Source organism: Aquarana catesbeiana, linkage group LG04 (assembly GCF_042186555.1).
Source record: "Aquarana catesbeiana isolate 2022-GZ linkage group LG04, ASM4218655v1, whole genome shotgun sequence".
Taxonomy (NCBI): domain Eukaryota; kingdom Metazoa; phylum Chordata; class Amphibia; order Anura; family Ranidae; genus Aquarana; species Aquarana catesbeiana.
This window is the reverse complement of record NC_133327.1, coordinates 59,238,786-59,257,787: the sequence shown is the minus strand read 5'-3', so window position 1 is coordinate 59,257,787 and position 19,002 is coordinate 59,238,786. Positions and strand designations below refer to the sequence as shown.

Here is a 19,002-nt window from a genome sequence, read left to right as displayed (position 1 = left end):
AACACACTTAAAACGTCAAAACAGCACAGAAAATGTAAAAAAAAATGAAATGCTTCCAACCTACTAAAATCGCTCATCTCAGGTGTGATTGGGAGCTAAAGCTGCTTTTGCACTCCCATAGACTTGCATGAGAATACAAAATTCATCTGACGCAAATAAAGGCCTGATCAACACAGGCCCTAAAAGTGTCAGCTGTTAAATTCAGTGACCTGAACTGCTATCTTTTTGGTTTCTGATGAAAATGAGCCCTATACTGAAAAGCAAAAAGGCACCATTGTAAGTAAGTAGGCTTACCAAGAATACAGGATTTATTAGTCAGAGGCAGGGTCTTTTAAATGTGACATAAAACTGGCACACCCAAAAGGGATTTGGATTCTATTGTAGTTGGTGTGACACCAGTTGACTGAAAAATGGCGCAATACCACTAATGACCACTAGGGTGCGCAGGTCAGACATTGCTAGACGCAAAGCAGTGTCTCAATTATAGAAAAAAGAAAATCTGAGAATAAAAACATGGCAACTGCTACTTCTGACTTGTGTTTAACAGGTGAGGGCTCTGACATCATTCTGATTTTGCTTTCACTGCCCAATCACTAACTTTGAAAATAAATGTAAAAGTAGGAGCTTTTTAGACTCCACTGGCTTCATGCTTGGTCCAGGGCCTGCCTCTTTAAATTGCAAAAGCAGCGCCCATATTTCCATCCTCACTGGTTACATTTAAAGCCGGGTCAAATCACTCATACCTGACTGTAATTAGTAGTAATGCACAGTGCCTCAGCCGCCCACAACAGAATTGGCACATGCAAAGATTTTTTTTAGACTAATATTGATATTATGCCCATCCACCCAGCACCAGATTCCACATTTTTGGGTGACAAAATCATAAAGGAAATGAAATGTAAGGCCTGGCAAACAAAACTGAGAATAAAAAACAATTTGTTGACTCAACCACTCTCAATCAGTGTGTAGCGCTGGTAGATTTGCGAACTACCATCTGATAGGTAAATTTAGTAACTTGTTCATTAGGAAGGTTAGATTTGCCTCTTTTTCAGCTTGGCTGACGTTGCGTGTGTTTCCATACTGAGCCGTGGGTGTCGCTGTTGCCGCTGGCTAGTGTTGGAAAGGCAGCGTGTCTAAGCGTATGGATGCTCTTCTGTCCCGGAGACAACCCGGTGGAGGTGGTCCTCCGAGTTGCATTCTGGGCGAGGGTATTTATGGGACAGGCGCCATATTTTGGGGTTGGTTTTACAGCCACCTGCTGGCCCTCCTGGCCGACAGGTATGCATTAGAGAGCAATCTCGTGGTCCTCCGTTCCGGAGGCCCACGTCACTGCGGCGCAGGGGTGGGCCCAGAAGCTTGTCTGGGGCCTACCACAGCGGCCGAGGAATGGTCCAGAGTGAAGAAGCTGGACAACCGGGGAGATCCCAGGGGAGGACCCGTCATGGAAGGATCATGCAGCGTGCTGGTCTGGAGAGGGGCCTGGTGACTCAGTTGGAGGACGTATCCTAAAGTAACTTTACAGCATAGTGTTGCCGGGTTTGGCTTAAAGGTTCAAGCACTGTGACTGACATTCATCGCAGAAAAAAACAATACATCCTGTGGCAGAGGATCGTAGGGGTTCATCCCAAACAAGTCTGAGGCAGAGGCTTTTGTTCGTGCTACGTACTGGCTGCTAGGCGAGTGAGAGAGGCCTATCCAGGCGTGCATCCCACCAAGGGAGTGCATTCTACTGAAATATCCAACCCCAAAGGACATTTGTCAAAAATCTTACTAAAAAGGTATTTGAGTTTTCCTCAGCAGTTTTCCTTCCACTTCTTTCCTGCTACTTCCTTCGTTGATGGTTTAATAAAGCATTGAAAACGTACTCCAGTGTTGGTGCGTGTGTCGTCTGGAGGTAAACTCAACGGAACCCTAGACCCGATGCCAGTGAAACAGAGGGAAGGAGAGTGAAGGTAACAAGCCCGCTTAAACCAGCAGCTCCACCGAGAGTTATTGCTACAAGTGATAATCAGTAAAATCAGTGCTACAACTCACTAGGCTTTGTCAAACCAAACATTTCTTTTATTAACAAATACTAGAAAAATGTTGCACTTCGTTAAAAGGTACCCAAACCACATAACTACACACACACTTAAAACCACACACATCCACCTCACTCACCAACATTTTGAGATGGGAATGAGGGACACCTACTAGCAAACGTATGTAGGCATAGGACACGCCCCCCACTACTCCCCCTTAAAGGAGAATTACCCAAAAAAATCCAAAAGTGCTTTTTTTTACCACTACTATTCCTTCATATTGGCTTTTAAAATTTACAAGTACAGCAATTTAGAAATTGAATGAAAGGTTTAGCACTGAGAAACACTTTTTGAAAGATAAATAGTGCATTTTATATACAACTATATAGATTAGACCAAAATGAGGGACACATGAGGAGGAAAGAGGGACATTGCTCCAAATCAGGGACCATCCCTCAAAATCAGGGACAGTTGGGAGCTATGACACAAGCATAGTGACCCAAAGATATTTCTATTCACGTGTTTCTACAAGGCAGATATATACAATAGATATCTCTCCAGGAATCATTGGGTAATGGTTCCCATGATGGATAATGATTCCTACATTGGTACATGTACACCCTATTTCTTCACCATGGCAAATTTAGAGCAATTTTTTGTGAATGTGCCGAATAGGTTTATGGTGGAAGCATAGAAGTCCTTGGGAATATTCCTAGTGTAGAGAAATGCAATTTCTTGTACAATTTTCCTTTAGATTTACCAAAACCATATAATATGAGGTCCAACCTAAACACTTTCAATTTGTATGCAATCAGCCAGGTCCTTCTACTACATAGCTGAAGGTAAATCTAAAGGAAATTGAACAAGAAAATTGTATAATGTCCGGCAAGCTTCAGGCTTGTACTTAAAACCTAACTTCGGGTAACCTGAAAATTCTCCCTTGCGGTGGAACTGCACCCACATTGAAAGGGTTAGCTGCTGGTTTATTCTAGGGGCTGCAAAAAGCACTTTTACTTACAGTACCTGATCCTTTCGCTCCCCTGGTAGAGTGCACTTCACCATTCTCCAGTGGTGGACTGTCCCTCTGCATCCTCTCGGCTAATGCAGGGCTATGACTTAGGACAGTGATGGGGAACCTTGGCACCCCAGATGTTTTGGAACTACATTTCCCATGATGCTCTTGCACTCTACAGTGTAGTTGAGCATCATGGGAAATGTAGTTCCAAAACATCTGGAGTGCCAAGGTTCGCCATCACTGACTTAGGATCTTAGACTGCACAGTAGAGCAGATGCATGAGGGAAGCAACGCAAAGGAGTGGAGGATCGGGTAAGTAAATCTACTTTTCCATGCCCCCTAGACCTAAACTAACAGTTAATCCTTGCAGTGCCACTTCAAGGGAGCATTTTCACTTTTCCTGAAGGTCAGCTATAAATAATATTCACACATGGTAAGCAGGAATTTTTTTTTTCATTTCCTCAGCTGTAGAAGAAGAGTTCCACTTTACTATTGCACTCTATTGGACTGTGCTGCCAGTAATATTTATAGCTGTAAGCAAAGTATGAGGATAAAGTAAATGTTTTATCGCTAGCATAATGAAAATTCCAACGAGTGTCATTAATCGGAAATAACAATACATGTCACAATAGGATTTGTTTTTGTAGTAAGGATTATAACACAGGGCTGAGCTGTGTAACGTCCCCAGACAACAAAATAACATTATTCTAAACGAAGTATTTATTTGCCAGCTTGAAGAAACACGGCAAAGACAACGTGGGCCATCTGGGTGTGACGGCGATAATTGTCTTTTAGAATGCCCACGCACTAATGTCATTACCAGTGTAAAACAATTTCTCTATAAATGAACAATGTGTCTCTTTAGATCGCAACTATTGCAGCATGAAAACATTTGAAGCAGAGATTTTTACCTGCGCCAGTGAGGGGTTGCGTTTGAAAGTTAACCTGTCAAAATGGCCGTGCATGGCAAAACATGGATCAAAATTTGGCTGGCCAAATTTTGATCCATGTATGGGCACCCTGGTGGTACTCAAGTTGATCTTGAGCAAGGGGAGAAGAAAAAGCAGCACACTGATCTTCCCAGATGTGTTGATGGGAGAATCAAGCTAACTTCCTTCCTTCCACCCGTGGTGGAAGGAAAGAAAATTGCATGATCTATGGCCTGCCTTAGTGTTCTAATTAACAATGCTGCCTGTAAATCCAGCCATAGACACAATAGACAGGGATGTCCAAATCTGGACATATTTTTTTGTCCAACAGTAATAATTATATAGTTTACACATGCCACAATGCTACCTTTACATAGGACCTCAGTCCATTATGAATGCTTCTACTAGACTCATCCTCTTTACCAATCATTCACTGTCCACCACCCCTCTCAGTCCATTATGAATGCTACTACCAGACTCATCCTCCTTACTAATCATTCACTGTCCACCACCCCTCTCTGCCAATTCCACCATTGGCTTCCGCTCACCCAACAAATAAGTATTAAAATACTAACAACAACCTACAAAGCCATCCACAGCTCTGCCCCAAGCTATATCACCAACCGCATCTAAAAATATCAACCAAACTGTTCTCTTTGCTCCACCAACATCATTTGTATTCAAGTGTTGAGGGTTTACAGCCTCACAGAGGTGGCAAAGATTGGGACTAGACTGCAATAAACTATGTTTTGAAGCGGAATGACCAGTCCTTTATAAACTGTGAAACTACATATAGACCTTTATGTAACTACATATTGCAGAGATCAATGTAAAAGCAACACGTTTATTTTATTTAGACCTTTCAAAATAAAAAAAGAAGGAGGAAAAAGGAAGTGAGGGAAAAGAAGGGGGCAATATATCTGAAGATCAGCACAATATGGTAGAGCCAGTGGGCACTTACCTGAGAGGCGTCTAGGCACATCCGAGATAGCCGGGAGCCCTGTTCCTCGGCTGGAGGATAGGGGTGTTGTGGAATGAATGGATGGAGAGGTCATCTGGCTCAGGTACGATGGATAGGACTGGTCGTAGGACCACGGAGGGGATGACTGTGCTTGCCTGGGGTCTGCAAATAGAAAATGAGAAACTGAGTCTCCATTACCATTAATTGTTTTTATGGTATTGAGTTCAAATTCATCAGCGATGGCATTCATAAATGCAAATGCTATATGTAAGCTAGATAATATCTCCATAGTCTTAAACTCAGCTGTCCACGATTCAAAAGGTTATCGTTAACTAAATCATAGAGCTACTTGTTAACAGCATGCCCTCACGCCTATTCATTTCTTTTCAGGAGGTCCACAAGAATGAATAGGTCCAAGAAAGTTATTGGAAGTGCAGAGGGTACACATAGGCCTGGATGTTTTTGACAAGCTGCACTGCGATCTAGTTGGCAATTTATACCAGAATGTGGACAGGTCAAGTATAAGAGTGGTAGGCGTCTAGTTAGGTACAGTTAGGCTGGACATACAATATGCAATTTTCGTTGCTTTAACTGTGGGTTAAAAGAAAGAAAATTGCTCAATTCCCCCATCAACACAGTTGGTGTTGATTGGAGAATGCCTCCTGTTGAGCTATTGGATTCTGACAGCGGAAAGTTTCCATGCCGTCAGAGTACAATGACAGGCTGGTTGTACTGAAGGCGATCTATTGAGTACAACCAGCCTGTCCATAAATGGATCGACATTTGGACGGTTCCTTCCGTCTATGGCTGGCTTTACCCTATAAAAAGAAAAAAGTTCTATGACTAAATGATAGTTATAAATGTACTAAGGGGCAACTACATTTCATTACATATGCAGACGCTGCTTCCTACTTTGTAGTGCTACAAAGAAGTAGTGCTTTACTACTCCTCCTTACAATGCAAGCCTTTTAGCCACCTGACTGATGAAAGACAATACATTCCCTTGTCTATCTTTTCTTAGCAGTTGTTTACCATTTCCGAAAAATCCATTTAACAGCCAGCTTGTAATAATATGAAAATTGCATTAAACGTTATTTTAAATTAATCACTGCAAAAATCATTCCAGCTATCTGCTCAATGAAAATATATCTGTTTCCTTCACTTATTGAAAGCATAGTGGATAAATATTCATTTAGTGTGAAGGCATTGAATACAGGTCCGATGTAAAAATAATCACTGTGCGGTGTGGAGTTTAGGGTGATGAGCGGAAATTTCCTCTCGCCCTGTTTTTTTCCCCATCTGGCAGGGTGAGGTCCGGCTGCAGATTTGGCAGGGAGGACATCTGTGTCATTTCCATAAGTCATATTGTTTGCTTTATTTCATTCTTATTTCCTAAAATTTCTGTCCAAAGGAAATCCAAACTAAACAGCCCGATACACAGCCAGCATGTGCAAGAGATTAGTGAGCCGGTCCATGCTTTTTATAGGTCAGCCTAATGAGGTCTGCTTTAGTCATTGACCTGTACCCAACAAACTACTGGACAGTCATGGTAGACAGGGAAGTTGGAGGCTGCACCGGATCAAATCCAACCTATGACTTTTCTTGGACACTTGTTAAAAGGGATTAAAGGTACTTTTCCTGTTGGATGGAGCGTTTCTTTGCTCACAGCTTTTCTTTGCTCACAGCTTTTCTGGTTAATGTTGAAGTTGGATGATGGAGCTTTTCTGACAAACCTATTTAAGGCAGCAGTACCAATATTAATTTGTGGTTCTATCTGTGTTTTTTTGTTTTTGTTTTATGTGATTTATCTGAAAACCAGACAGTGTAATAAAAAATCCCTTTTGAAAGCTGAATAACACAAGAACCCAAATCCTCACAGACGGTTTGAAAAAAGTCCAAATCACAAGGATGATTCTGAGGTGATGGACTATGACTTAAAGTGTTACTAAACCCAGGACCCTGCATTCACTATATCTGGTCTCTCACAGTACACATAGAAATGCAATTATCTTGGTAAATATAAACTGCTTAATACCTTTTTCAGTATTTAGCAGTCTTGTGTCATCTATCAGTGTCTGGTTAAAGCCTGTAGGAGGAGTTTTTATTCTCCTCTGACTGTCCTATAGGGATGCAGGACTTCTGACCCTCTATTTGGACAGTGATGGTTGGCCCTGTGCTGATCACATGCACTCTCCCAAGAAAAAAAACTCTGTAGCAATACACACCAAACTGAGCATGTGTAGCTTGTCCCCAAGGCTCTGTTCTATCAGGAGATGGATTGGGGACTGTGGAAAAAGGGGAGGATCAGGAAAGACAAGATCAAACAGCCTTTTTACACAATGCAGAGGACTGACCCCTTAGGCTCCACATTGAGTATAACAAGCATGCTTTACTGCATATACAGACTGATTTCACTGTTGTGGGTTTAATAGCACTTTAAGTCCAACTTCTAGAAAAACAAGAACAAAAACACTTTCTTCTTAGCAAGTTGAAGATAAGTTAGAACTTTTGTCTTTTTACAGCTGTGAACCCATTTGTGAGTGTTGCCACACTTCCTGTCCCAGCGACTCCTTTGCATGCTATGGTGTAACAGGGTGTTAGTAAGACAGGAAGTAAGGTAAACTCTACCCAATAGGGACATAGGCAACCTCAAAAAGAAATTCTAACTCTTACCCTCTCTTTAAAAAAAAAATGTCTCCTAAAACTGCAACACAATGACTTTCGATGTGAAGCTCTGACAGTCAGTTGCTGCTTTAGTTGCACGCAAATGATAGCAGACAGTTGAACAAGGCTGCTACAGATCATGATTGTGGCACAGTAGAAGTACATACGAAAAGTTAAAGGGATGGATGCCGAAATGCTGAAACTGCCATTACTGATTGTTTTTTTGAAGATTCAACAGTACTATTCTATAACTTTTTAATGAGTCATTGACCTTGAACAAGTGTACTGCTACTAAAATCAGCCTAACCTGACTGTAAAGCCATGCACTGTACAACTCACAGAAACCTCAGCACAGTAGTGCATGTAGGGAAGTCTGAAATGCTCTGAATCTCTGAATGTCAATTAGGAACTTAAAGTACATCTAAAGCCAAAAACTTTGTATTTTTTCATAGAGTTGTAAAGGACAATTAGAGAGGGAGAATTTCCCCACAGGGGACACAGACTGCAATAAAAACATGGCAGTGGTCCCAACCCTTCTCTACTGTATCCAAAAATTAAAAAAAAAAGTTAACATTAAGCATTCATTTTATGGAATACATTATAGAATGATGACCTACTACAAAAAAAACATACATATAAATACAATGGATCAGTGCAAGGGGCCCAATTTTTTCTGATGTACTAAACTTAGGAGTGGATGACTAATTCTCATAAAGTGTTAATTATAAATGTATTTTATGATTAATCACAATGAATTATATTCATGTGTTGTTTACTGTAGTTATTCCGTTGACATAAAAAAAAAATTCAGAGGGTGCAGGCACTCTGCTATATTTCCTGTACAGAACAAGGCACCCGGGTCCTCGGTGAGCATGAAGCAGCTCCTTCCTGTCTGTGCTACAAAACTGCCATACACCAAGCTTCAAATATTGCCAGTTATCTCGTTCCAAATAAGTTGACTGGTAACTTTGAAGAACAGGCCTTGCGCCTGTGTGCTGCACATGCTAACAATCTGAGCTCCTTTTATCTTGCTGATGACAAGTTGAGCGAGGCAAACGACAGAAAAATGCTAAGATACAAAACAACACAGTGCACGTTAACTCCTTATTTGCCAGAGATGACGTAAGATCTCATACAAATGATCGTAACCACAACACGGCTGTAAGTGCATAGTAATGGCTGCATCTGGAGATTATTGCAATGGCAATGTAAGTACCATATATATCTGCGTATAACACACATCTTTTTCCCCTTAAAATCAGGGGGAAATCGTGGGTGCGTGTTATGCACCAACCCCTGCTGTCTCTGAGGGAAGAGGAGTGAGCGCCGCTGAATTATACAGAGCCGCGATCTCCTGTGTACCCGGTTCTCCGTCACTCACAGCCACGCCTCCTGGCCCCGCATTGGGACCCTGTTCTGCCTATCATATGAGCAGGGCAAAGGAGGCGTGGCTGTAAGTGATGGAGCGTCGGGTACACAGGAGATCGCGGCTCTGTGTAATTCTGCGGCGCTCGCTCCTCCTCTTCCCTCGGAGACAGCAGGGATAATCCAACACTGGCGAGGCTCCAATGATGGGAAAGGTAAGACTACAGATGGGCACTGAACAGGCTGCATTATTGGTCAATTTAATGACTGCAGATATGCACAGTGCAGAGTACATTGATGGGCAATTTAGAGGCAGCAGATGGGCACTGAGCAGGGTACATTGATGAGCTGTGACCCTAATTTTGCTTCAAAGTTCTTTATTTAAAATGTACGTTTTTTTCCTTAAATTTCCCTCCTAAAATTGGGGTGCTCGTTATACACCGATAAATAAAATGGTAGGTAAACAGCAAATATCAAACAGAGACACCCTTGCAACTGTGCATAACAATTTTTAGGAGGTTTCCAACAAAGTACCATAAAAAGTGCCCATGGTAGATACAACCACTGACACGGAGGCTTTCCAAGATACAAACAACTACTCACACAAGGAGGTTTCCCATGGAGGTTTGTCTTTGGTAGACCCTACCATTGACATAGAAGCTTTTCCATGATTCAAAAAACCACTGACATTAAGTTTTTCCATGGTGGACCTTACATTCAACATAGAAGCTTGCCCATGGTAGATCCAACCACTGACATTAGCGTTTGCCCATGGTAGACACAGCCACTGACATGAGAACTTGGAGAACTTGTCCATGGTTGACCCAATCATTGCATTGAAAGTTTGCAGCTTGTAAACCCAAACAGTGACACGAGAGCTTGTCCATGGTACACCCAATCACTGACATGAGAGACTATCCATAGTTAACCCAACTCCTGGCATTGAAACATGCGCATGTAGACCAAGTCACTGACATAGAAGCTTGCTCATGGCAGGCCCAACCATTAACATGAAAGATTTTTCATGGTAGACCTGACCACTGACAAATAAGTTTGCATATGTTAGCATCAACCACTAACATGGAAGTTTGCCCATGGTAGACCCAAACACTGACATGGAATTTTGCTTATGGCAGACCCAACCATTAACATGGAAATTTGCTCATGGCTGACCTAATCACTTATATGGAAGTTTCACAATGACAGACCCAACCAGTGACCTGGGAGCTTTCCAAATATCCAACCATGAACACAGAAGCTTGCCCATGGTAGACCCAACTTCTGACATGGAATTCTAATATACTAGAGGCATTTTCGAATTCATCCTCTAACATTCTAATTATAATCTCTGAACAAGCTTGTAGAAAACCTTCTATTCTACCTGCACAAACATAGCCCAGAACTCATTCTATGTGACCACAGGCTGGAATCTACCCTAGTGAATTGTCAGTGCAGTAAAGCATCAGGAATAATGGCAGTGGGTGGAATATTTTGCCTAATTGTTTATTAATAATGTAATAAAGGTTCCCTGGATATACTACCACACCCTTAAAACAAATAATTGCTTGTTCCCAAGCTGTTCTAAGTGAACAGGGAAGTCTCTTCGTTAGACTATTTCCTGACTCCCTGCCAACACTCTATAATATGACTGTGAACACAAAACAGAACTGACACAGCTAGCTCATCCATGTCTAATTAATAATCATTTATCTAAGAATAATACAACACTTTGAGAAGAAATCAAGCTAAATTAAATAGAAGGATATTGATTTTGAAATGTAAAGCCACCAATTTCACTACATACAACCAATTATCATTTTTACCATTTGGAGTGCAGTAAATCTGTGAATTTAATATAGAGGGAGGACACAGGAACTTGAACAATCTTTGGCTTGACCCACTTGACAGTTTCTGGAGTCTAGAAAGAGAGGCGCTTAAATTGGACAGGCCAGTTGGTGGTAAAGACCATTTTAATGCCTCAATGTGCTCCTTTACCTGGTAACATTAACTGCAAAGTACATTTAAACCCATTCCCTAAAGTCTTACAAAAGCTTATTATCTAATTTTAAAAATTGTTAAATTGTTTTTAATATTTGTAAATTAGCAGTTTTCATACCCAGTGGTTTTGCCATTCTTGCCCTAGCAGTTTCTCTTACGGAGTAACAACTGCCTCCCAACTGTGCTCCTACACTGTCTCATTGAGACTACAACACCCATTGTACAGGCATGTCCACTGTTATTATAGTACTTGGTAAATTAAATGTCATCCAGTTTGGGCTTTATATCTACCTTAAGTTAAGCTGGTGCTACTTTACGGAATAAAAAAAAAAAAAAGAAATACCAGGATGTTCTCTTATTATATCTAATAATGATTGGCTGATAAGCTTTGAAACACAGCAAGCTCTCTGAAAGTCACAGTTGACAAGGCCTTGACCTAGTTTCAAAATCAAAATTTTGAAGAGATACATTCATCTAAGTAGGGAAAGCTTTTGCAGTTTTCACATTTTCATAGACCCATCAACAGGAGAACTCAATATATAATTTTGTGTAAATGTACTCATAAATAATAATAATAATGATTGGCTGATAAACTTTCAAACACAGCAAGCTCTCTGAAAGTCACAGTTGAAAACTAGACAAGGCCTTGACCTAGTTTCAAAATCAAAATTTTGAAGAAATACATTCATCTAAGGAGGGAAAGCTTTTGCAGTTTTCACATTTTCATAGACCCATCAACAGGAGAACTCAATATATAATTTTGTGTAAATGTACTCATAAACATGACCACATGTGGGATGATACGGAAACGTAAATCTATGACACTCTGCCACGTCACCAAGAAACTCTTTGAAGACTGATCTCCTTCGCCTTTCTCCATGCACATATACTATGCATTTGAGCAGTGCATGCTCAAGGATCTTTGCCATGAATGTCTTTTAGCATTCTGACTGTAGTGTTATATTAGACTGACATCTAATGTTTATGGCTAGCTACAGTTTGGTTTGTCCTACAACGACTATATCTCAGTGGTGCTTTAGCAAAGGTGTTGACTATACTCAAGGGAGGATGAAAAAAAAATTGTATTGTGATTGCGTCCATTGGGGGTAGCCATCAGAGCTCTCATCACAGGGGCTTCTGATAGACATAAGAGGACAATTGATAAGTCAGGCCACCAGTAATATTCCCAACTCAACTTTTAGGTTTGAGAAGGATGACCCATTAGGAGGAGCAATCTAAATATGATGAAAGGTGCTTCAAAATCCAACAATTTGTTCATAACTTGCTGTGTCAGAAAGGTGGGAGCTTTGGTGTATGAGCCAATCTATCTTACCATTTTACCATCTTACTATCTTAATCAACTTCAAATAAAAAAAATGGCTAAATATAGTTTTCTAATATATATATATATGTATATATATATATATATATATATATATATATATATATATAATATATATATATATATATAGGATATAGGATATATAGGATAGTCGTCACTTCACTGCCCCCCACCTGAAAGTTGTATAAAGCATTGAAGGTAGGGGCTTACAGTCCCCTTTGATTTCTGGCACAAAGGGGATTATGGGAAGTTAATGAGAACACTGATTTTAGGTAATTATACTGGTAGTATTTAACAAATGCATATAGTCTTTTTAAAATGAATACATAACTGGATGAAAGGTTAGATCCACCAGGAGTTATGCTTCAAAACAATACATAAGACATCTAATCTGTAGTCTAACTGGAAGAGACTATACAAAAATAAAACAATGTAAGTCTGCCCCTTACCTGCAATCTGACTCTGTCCTTGTGGATTATAAGGACTTGGTGCAGAGTTCAGGGAGGGCCGAGGACTCTGGGTAGGGACACCCACTCTCATACTGGGATGAGGGATGCGCCCTAAATCACTGAGGCGCTCAGAGAACAAACTAGGTTTAGAGTCATCAAGCTTCTGTCTGTGCCCTAGAAATAGCAAATCATAAAATGAGAGTTATTATTATTGTCAGTGAGAAGCCTTCCATACAAAGTACACAACACCCGCCTAAGAGAAGGGTTCTGGTCAATCAATTATACAGAACAATCTCTAAACCTGTAAGCTCTAATTAACAGGGCCCTTTGATTCCTCCTGTATTGAATGGTATTGTAACTGTACTGTCTGCCCTTATGTTGTAAAGCGCTGCGCAAACCGTTGGCGCTATATAAATCCTGTATAATAATAATAAACCTATAAAATGTCACATGGGTAAAAAATGGCTCAATGTCAATCTAGTAAAAGGACAATACATGTCAGCACAACCCACTCCTTGTAGATGAGACACTGACAGAGCCATCTGAACAGAACTCCTAGAACTGATATATAAGCATGGGCGGGCATTGGTGTTATAAACTGTACTGGGGCACTCCCTTGGACAACGCTGGAGGCAGTACTTAAAATGATCAATTTTAGTGACCAGAGACAATGGACAAACTTTTTAAGAAACTGCAAGAGCTACATAGGCAACCACTTCATGAAGGATCTGTCACATTTGAAATATCTTATTCATCAATCAATTTGATACAAGCTATGAAATTTTCAAATTTTCTTCCATAAGAGCTAGCTCTTCAATTCTGCTTCTCACCTGGGAATCAGGCAGATAACAAACATTTTACTACATCACTCCTACATACCTATGTTTTAGTACAGATTTGCTCCTACTGACACTTTTCTTCAGCCAATCTACTGGTGATGTGATGTCTGGCAGATAAGTAGTAGAGATGGATTGGGCACTTTTGGCAAATATATGTAACTTGAATTAAATTTCTATTTCAGAGGTTGCAGAAAGAACACAAGGAACCTCCTCTATAGGCCAGAATTAGGTAAAATAATCCAGATACCTGCAGTAGGCCTTCACCAAGTGCAAGGAGTGCCATACCAAGCAGGGAAAAGTACCCGAAGTCACCTTTCTTGCAAGCTATTACTGCTTTATAGCCTTAATACATCTAAAAAAGAAATGAGGGTGTTTTTGAGCCAGGGGAAATATTGCATGTGTATTTTATTCTTAAAGTGTATGCAAATCCTAAGTCTGTTCTTCCGTATGTTTACCATCATGCTTCACTCTATAACAGCCTTTCCTAACCTTTTACCCCTGAGGAACCATTGAAATAATTTTCAGGTCTCGGGGGAATTCCTGGTAAAACAAATGAATTGGAGGTCAGTGGGAAAAATGCCCCTTACATTGGTGGCCAGTAAAAATAATCCCCCCCCCCCCATATAGTGGTGGCCAGTGGGAATACTGTCCTTACAGACAACTAAAAAAAGAAATGGGTGTATGCAGCTGGCTCTGTCAAGTGGCTTTGTCCTTAAATTATGTAGGCACCTTTCAATGGGAGATCAATCATCCAGAGTTTAAAGAACCCCTAGCAACCTCTGGATTGCTAGGGTTCGAGAATGGCTGCTTTATACAGTTTTCTTACCTGGAGAGTGTGCCAGTAACAGCACTTCCTATTGCAAGCTAGCAATGCTAAGCCACTGCTTCTCAATTAGCAGCAACATTGTCAGCCTTCCATTTCAGCTCCTTTAATTGGCTGTTGGGCTGCCTATCTGATAAACCTGACAATCAGCCCATTGGCTTATTCTGGGAGCACAAGCTGACAATGCTGCTGCTTGCATGGCAGCGGCGTAGCGTTGTCAGCCTGAAACTGAAAGAGTTGCTATTGTTAGGACCCCCGGAATATAGCTTTTCAATAAATTTACAAAAATATATTTGCTTATAAAATTGTATACAACATATGACATCAAATATACAGAAAATTAGTTTTTTGGGCTTTTTGGTTCACATACACTTTAAAGATTTTAAAGCTGGCTCAGGTCAAAAGTTCCCACACTCCTACTCCTCAGGTCCTCCTGGAGGACAAGACAATAGGATCTTCCCTGCTGTGAAGCCACTGAGATGTCTTATATCAGGGGTCTCCAAACTTTCTAAACAAAGGACTAGTTTACTGTGCTTCAGATTTTAGGATGGCCAGACCACGGCCAGTGGGAGTAGAAAATGCCCTGGCAAGTAGGAGTAAACAATGTGCCATCTTTGATATTATGGAACATTTTAGCGCCCCATTGTTGTGTCAGCAGAAGGAATAGTTCCCTATTCCTGATATATGTGTGGAGCGCTGTGTAAATTGGCAGCGCTATATGGATACCTTAAATAAATAATGATATAATAGATGAGCATCTTAATGAGACAACGTACAGGGATAGGGACAATTGTAGACACTCACTCAGGTTGAACTGGATGGACTGATGTCTTTATTCAACCTTACCAACTATGTACTATGTACTATTGTTGGTGTAAGTGGAAGGAATAGTGCCCCATCTTTTGTGTCAGTGGGAGAAATTATGCCCCACTGTTGGTATCAGAGCAGAAATGATTGCCCCATTGTTGGTGTCAGTGGGTGGAATATTGCCTCAAATCGGTGGGAAAAATAGCGCCCCAAGGGCCAGATAGGACTATACTAGACTATACTAAGGGTCGCAGTTTGGAGACCACTCTCTTAAATTATTACTGAGAATATGGTATTTTCTTCTGAGAAGTAATTATTTATTAGACAAAATAAACTGACTGTGACAAGCTTAGTCAGCTTAAAGGACAGGGAAAGGGTCACAGTTTCAGGCTTATAATGTATCCCCAACCTCTACAATACAAGGTACAGGCCAAATGGGAGCCTGTGCAAAAAAACTCATGGAAATCAAACAACCGCACTCCAAAGACTTCGGGTCTTCCTTTCAACTTTTTAGAACTGGACAAAGCACCCTACAGCCTTGCCTAGAACTAGAACTGCACCACTGTAATGCATTTCACCCTTTCGTAGGCTTGATCATAGAGAGTGATTTAATCTTTACAATGAAGCCCTGGCAAGTGTGAAACCAAAAAAAGTTTTGTTTTAGACATACTTTAAGCAATCCTAACAGTCATCTAACACTTTGCCAGCAACTCAGAGCAAGACATTTTATGCTATCATGTATAACTCGTGAACATATTTCATTATGCAATACTAAAATGTTCTTAGCTTACAGTGAATAATGACATATACTTCTGTCAGAGCTTAGTGAGTCTACTGGCTTATTTTTATCGTGTTCACTAAGTAACACCGGAATTCAGTAATGACTCATCTTTTGCAAAGCAGCCTTCTGTCTCAGGTTTTAAACCTTTATTTGAATCATTATTCAAGAATAGGTAAACTTATAACCAGCAACACCCCAATATGACCCCATCTCCCCTTGCAAATGTAGAAGCAGAACTCCTTTGCACAGAGGCAGATTTATCTCCTGTTCAAGATGCTCAGTCAGTACTCGATCAAGCATATCGTTGACTATGGGCTACCCAAAATTTGGACCTGTAATACAAGAATATGTGCTCTGTTAAAAGGATGTAAAAGCCCCTGGAGGAAAGTTTTGGGTGACATATGGTTGTAGGCCTACAGGCTGCAATGAGGGAAATCCAAGCCTAGTTATGAGTCTTCATGTTGCTAGTGCCCTGTCCAGTACAGAGCATGCCTAGTTGACAGCCATCGAGTGGAATAGCTACCTGTCTACCCGTTGAGTTGTAGTGAATCAAGGATAAGAATGAAAGTAATGGAGGGCACCCCTTCAGAAAAAAGTCCTACACTGTACATGCGGACACTGAAGGCCCACCTACACTCCAGAGGGCTGAATAGTGGAAGAGAGCGCCAGGTGCCAAGGAAGCATGGAGTAAGATAAGTACATGAGTTAATTCATCATACCCTAGGCAAGGGGTCTCCAAACTTTCTAAAAAAAAAAAAAAAAAGACCAATTTGCTGTTCTTTAGACTCCAGGAGGACCAGACTGTGGCCAATGGGAGTAGAAAATATTCTGGCTTTTGTGGGAGTAAATATTACCGCATCTGTGGTATTAGGGGGAGGAATAGTGCCATAGTGTCCCACCGTTGGTGTCAGTGAGAGAAATAGTGTCCCTTAGTTGGCGTCAGTGGAAAGAATAGTGTACCATCATTGGTGTTAGTAAGAGGTATATTGCCCCATTGATGGTATCAGTGGGAGGAATAGTGAACCAGCGTTGATGTCAGTGGGAGGACTCATGCCCCATCATTGATGTTAGTGAGAGGAATAGTGTGCCTTCGTTGGTGTTAGTGAAAGGAATAGTGCCCATCACTATAATCAATGGGAGGAATATTGTCTCATTGTTGATATCAGTTGGAGGAATAATTTCCCAACGTTGGTATCAGTGGGAGGAATAGTGCCCCATCCCTGGTGTCAGTAGGAGGAATAGTGCCCCTTCATTGGTATCAGTTGGAGGAATAATGTCTCATCGTTGTCAGTGGGAGGAATAGTGCCATAGTTGATGTCTTTGGGAGGAATAGTGCCCCATCACTGGCATCAGTGGGAGGAATTGTGCCCCATTGTTGGTGTCAGTTGGAGGAATAGTGCTCCATTGTTGGTGTCAGTGGGAGGAATAGTGCTCCATTGTTGGTGTCAGTGGGAGCAATAGTGCTCCATCACTGGCGTCAGTTGGAGGAATTGTGCCCCATTGTTGGTGTCAGTGGGAGGAATTGTGCCCCATTGTTGGTGTCAGTGGGAGGAATTGTGCCCCATTGTTGGTGTCAGTGGGAGGAATTGTGCCCCATTGTTCATGTCAGTGGGAGGAATAGTGCTCCATTGTTGGTGTCAGTGGGAGGAATCGTGCCCCATGGGCTGGAAGGCAAGTAAAGGGCCACATCTGGCCCCCAGCCTGCAGTTTGGAGACGACTGTCCTACACAATTCAGCTTTAAAGGACATGTAGCATCAGATGTATTTTTACATAGTAAATCTACCTAAGCTAATTAATGTATAAGCATAACATTTCCCCTAACAAAGAACATCCTCCGACAATGCCTTTATCTCTTTTTTTCCCCCAGAAAGGATGGACCCATTTTTGTTTTGGTATCATTCAGGTTTAGCATCTTCTTCCTGGACTGAGATGACAGCTCAGAGGTAAGACAGTCGGGTGCAGGTCCCGGCTGTGTTTACAATTGTCTGACACATATTAGCCCCTGCTGCAGCCTCTCACCTCATGACAAGGAAATGTTTTATCCTGCCTGCAGCAGACTGATGACATCATCACAGCCAAGCCAAAGTCACTGCCTGGCACTCATAAAAAAAAAAAGGTTGAAGTCACTGCCTGGCACTCATAAAAAAAGGTTGAAGCCACTGCCTGGCACTCATTAAAAAAAAAAAAAAAAAGGTTGAAGCCACTGCCTGGCACTCATTAAAAAAAAAAAAAAAAAGGTTGAAGCCACTGCCTGGCACTCATAAAAAAAAAAAAAAAAAAGGTTGAAGCCACTGCCTGGCACTGATAAAAAAAAAAAAAGGTTGAAGCCACTGCCTGGCACTGATAAAAAAAAAAAAAATAAAAAGGTTGAAGCCACTGCCTGGCACTCATAAAAAAAAAGGTTGTGACATATCAGCAGTGTATTCATTACTTTAACAGTGTCAGCTAATAGTCACACTGTTCAATAGGCATCATGAGATGCACAAGTAAGCGTGTAGTGGACTGAAATGCGCTGTTTATCTCCCTATTACCAACTTTCTAAAAAAAATATTTAGCCTCATATACTGTACATCCTGGTAAAAAAACAAAGTTCAACCTCCTGTGCACAGGAGTGGTGCTCAAATATTAGGTAAATCCTCCTTATTTCAAATTACAAGGATCCAATTCCACTCATTAAAGCAGTAGTAAAGTAAACCGCATCCAAAAAAAAAAATTAAGTCATAATGTGCTAGTATGCATTGCATACTAGCACATTATGGCAGACTTACCTTTAAACAAAGTCCTCAAGCTGCGCGCTGTTTATTACAAGGGAAAGTAGGTCATTGAACTCCCAAACCAGTAAGAAGGACATGCTCAATCAATATAGCTTTGATGAAGAGGGACCCCCCCTTGAAACATATCAACTTCTGCAGACCCGTGTGACATCTTCACCAACATCCAAGAAGTATGTGTAGCGATTCTGGCGGTTTTTCCATTTAGGTAGTTATAATGAGCGTTTCCTTTTTAA

General features: G+C 41.0%; 1 protein-coding gene across 2 annotated transcripts in view; it reads right to left on the bottom strand.

The window, feature by feature from the left end:
* Positions 1-19,002, bottom strand: part of RUNX2 (RUNX family transcription factor 2) — a 123,357-nt gene that overhangs the window by 26,335 nt on the left and 78,020 nt on the right. Inside the window, exons 4-5 of one of the 2 annotated variants that reach the window (XM_073625240.1) lie at positions 12,745-12,918; positions 4,927-5,088 (exon numbers count right to left, since the gene is read on the bottom strand). In XM_073625240.1, coding sequence (XP_073481341.1) covers positions 4,927-5,088; positions 12,745-12,918 — 336 coding nt within the window. The remainder of the gene's footprint in view (positions 1-4,926; positions 5,089-12,744; positions 12,919-19,002) is intronic. The other variant, XM_073625241.1, reaches the window with a different exon arrangement.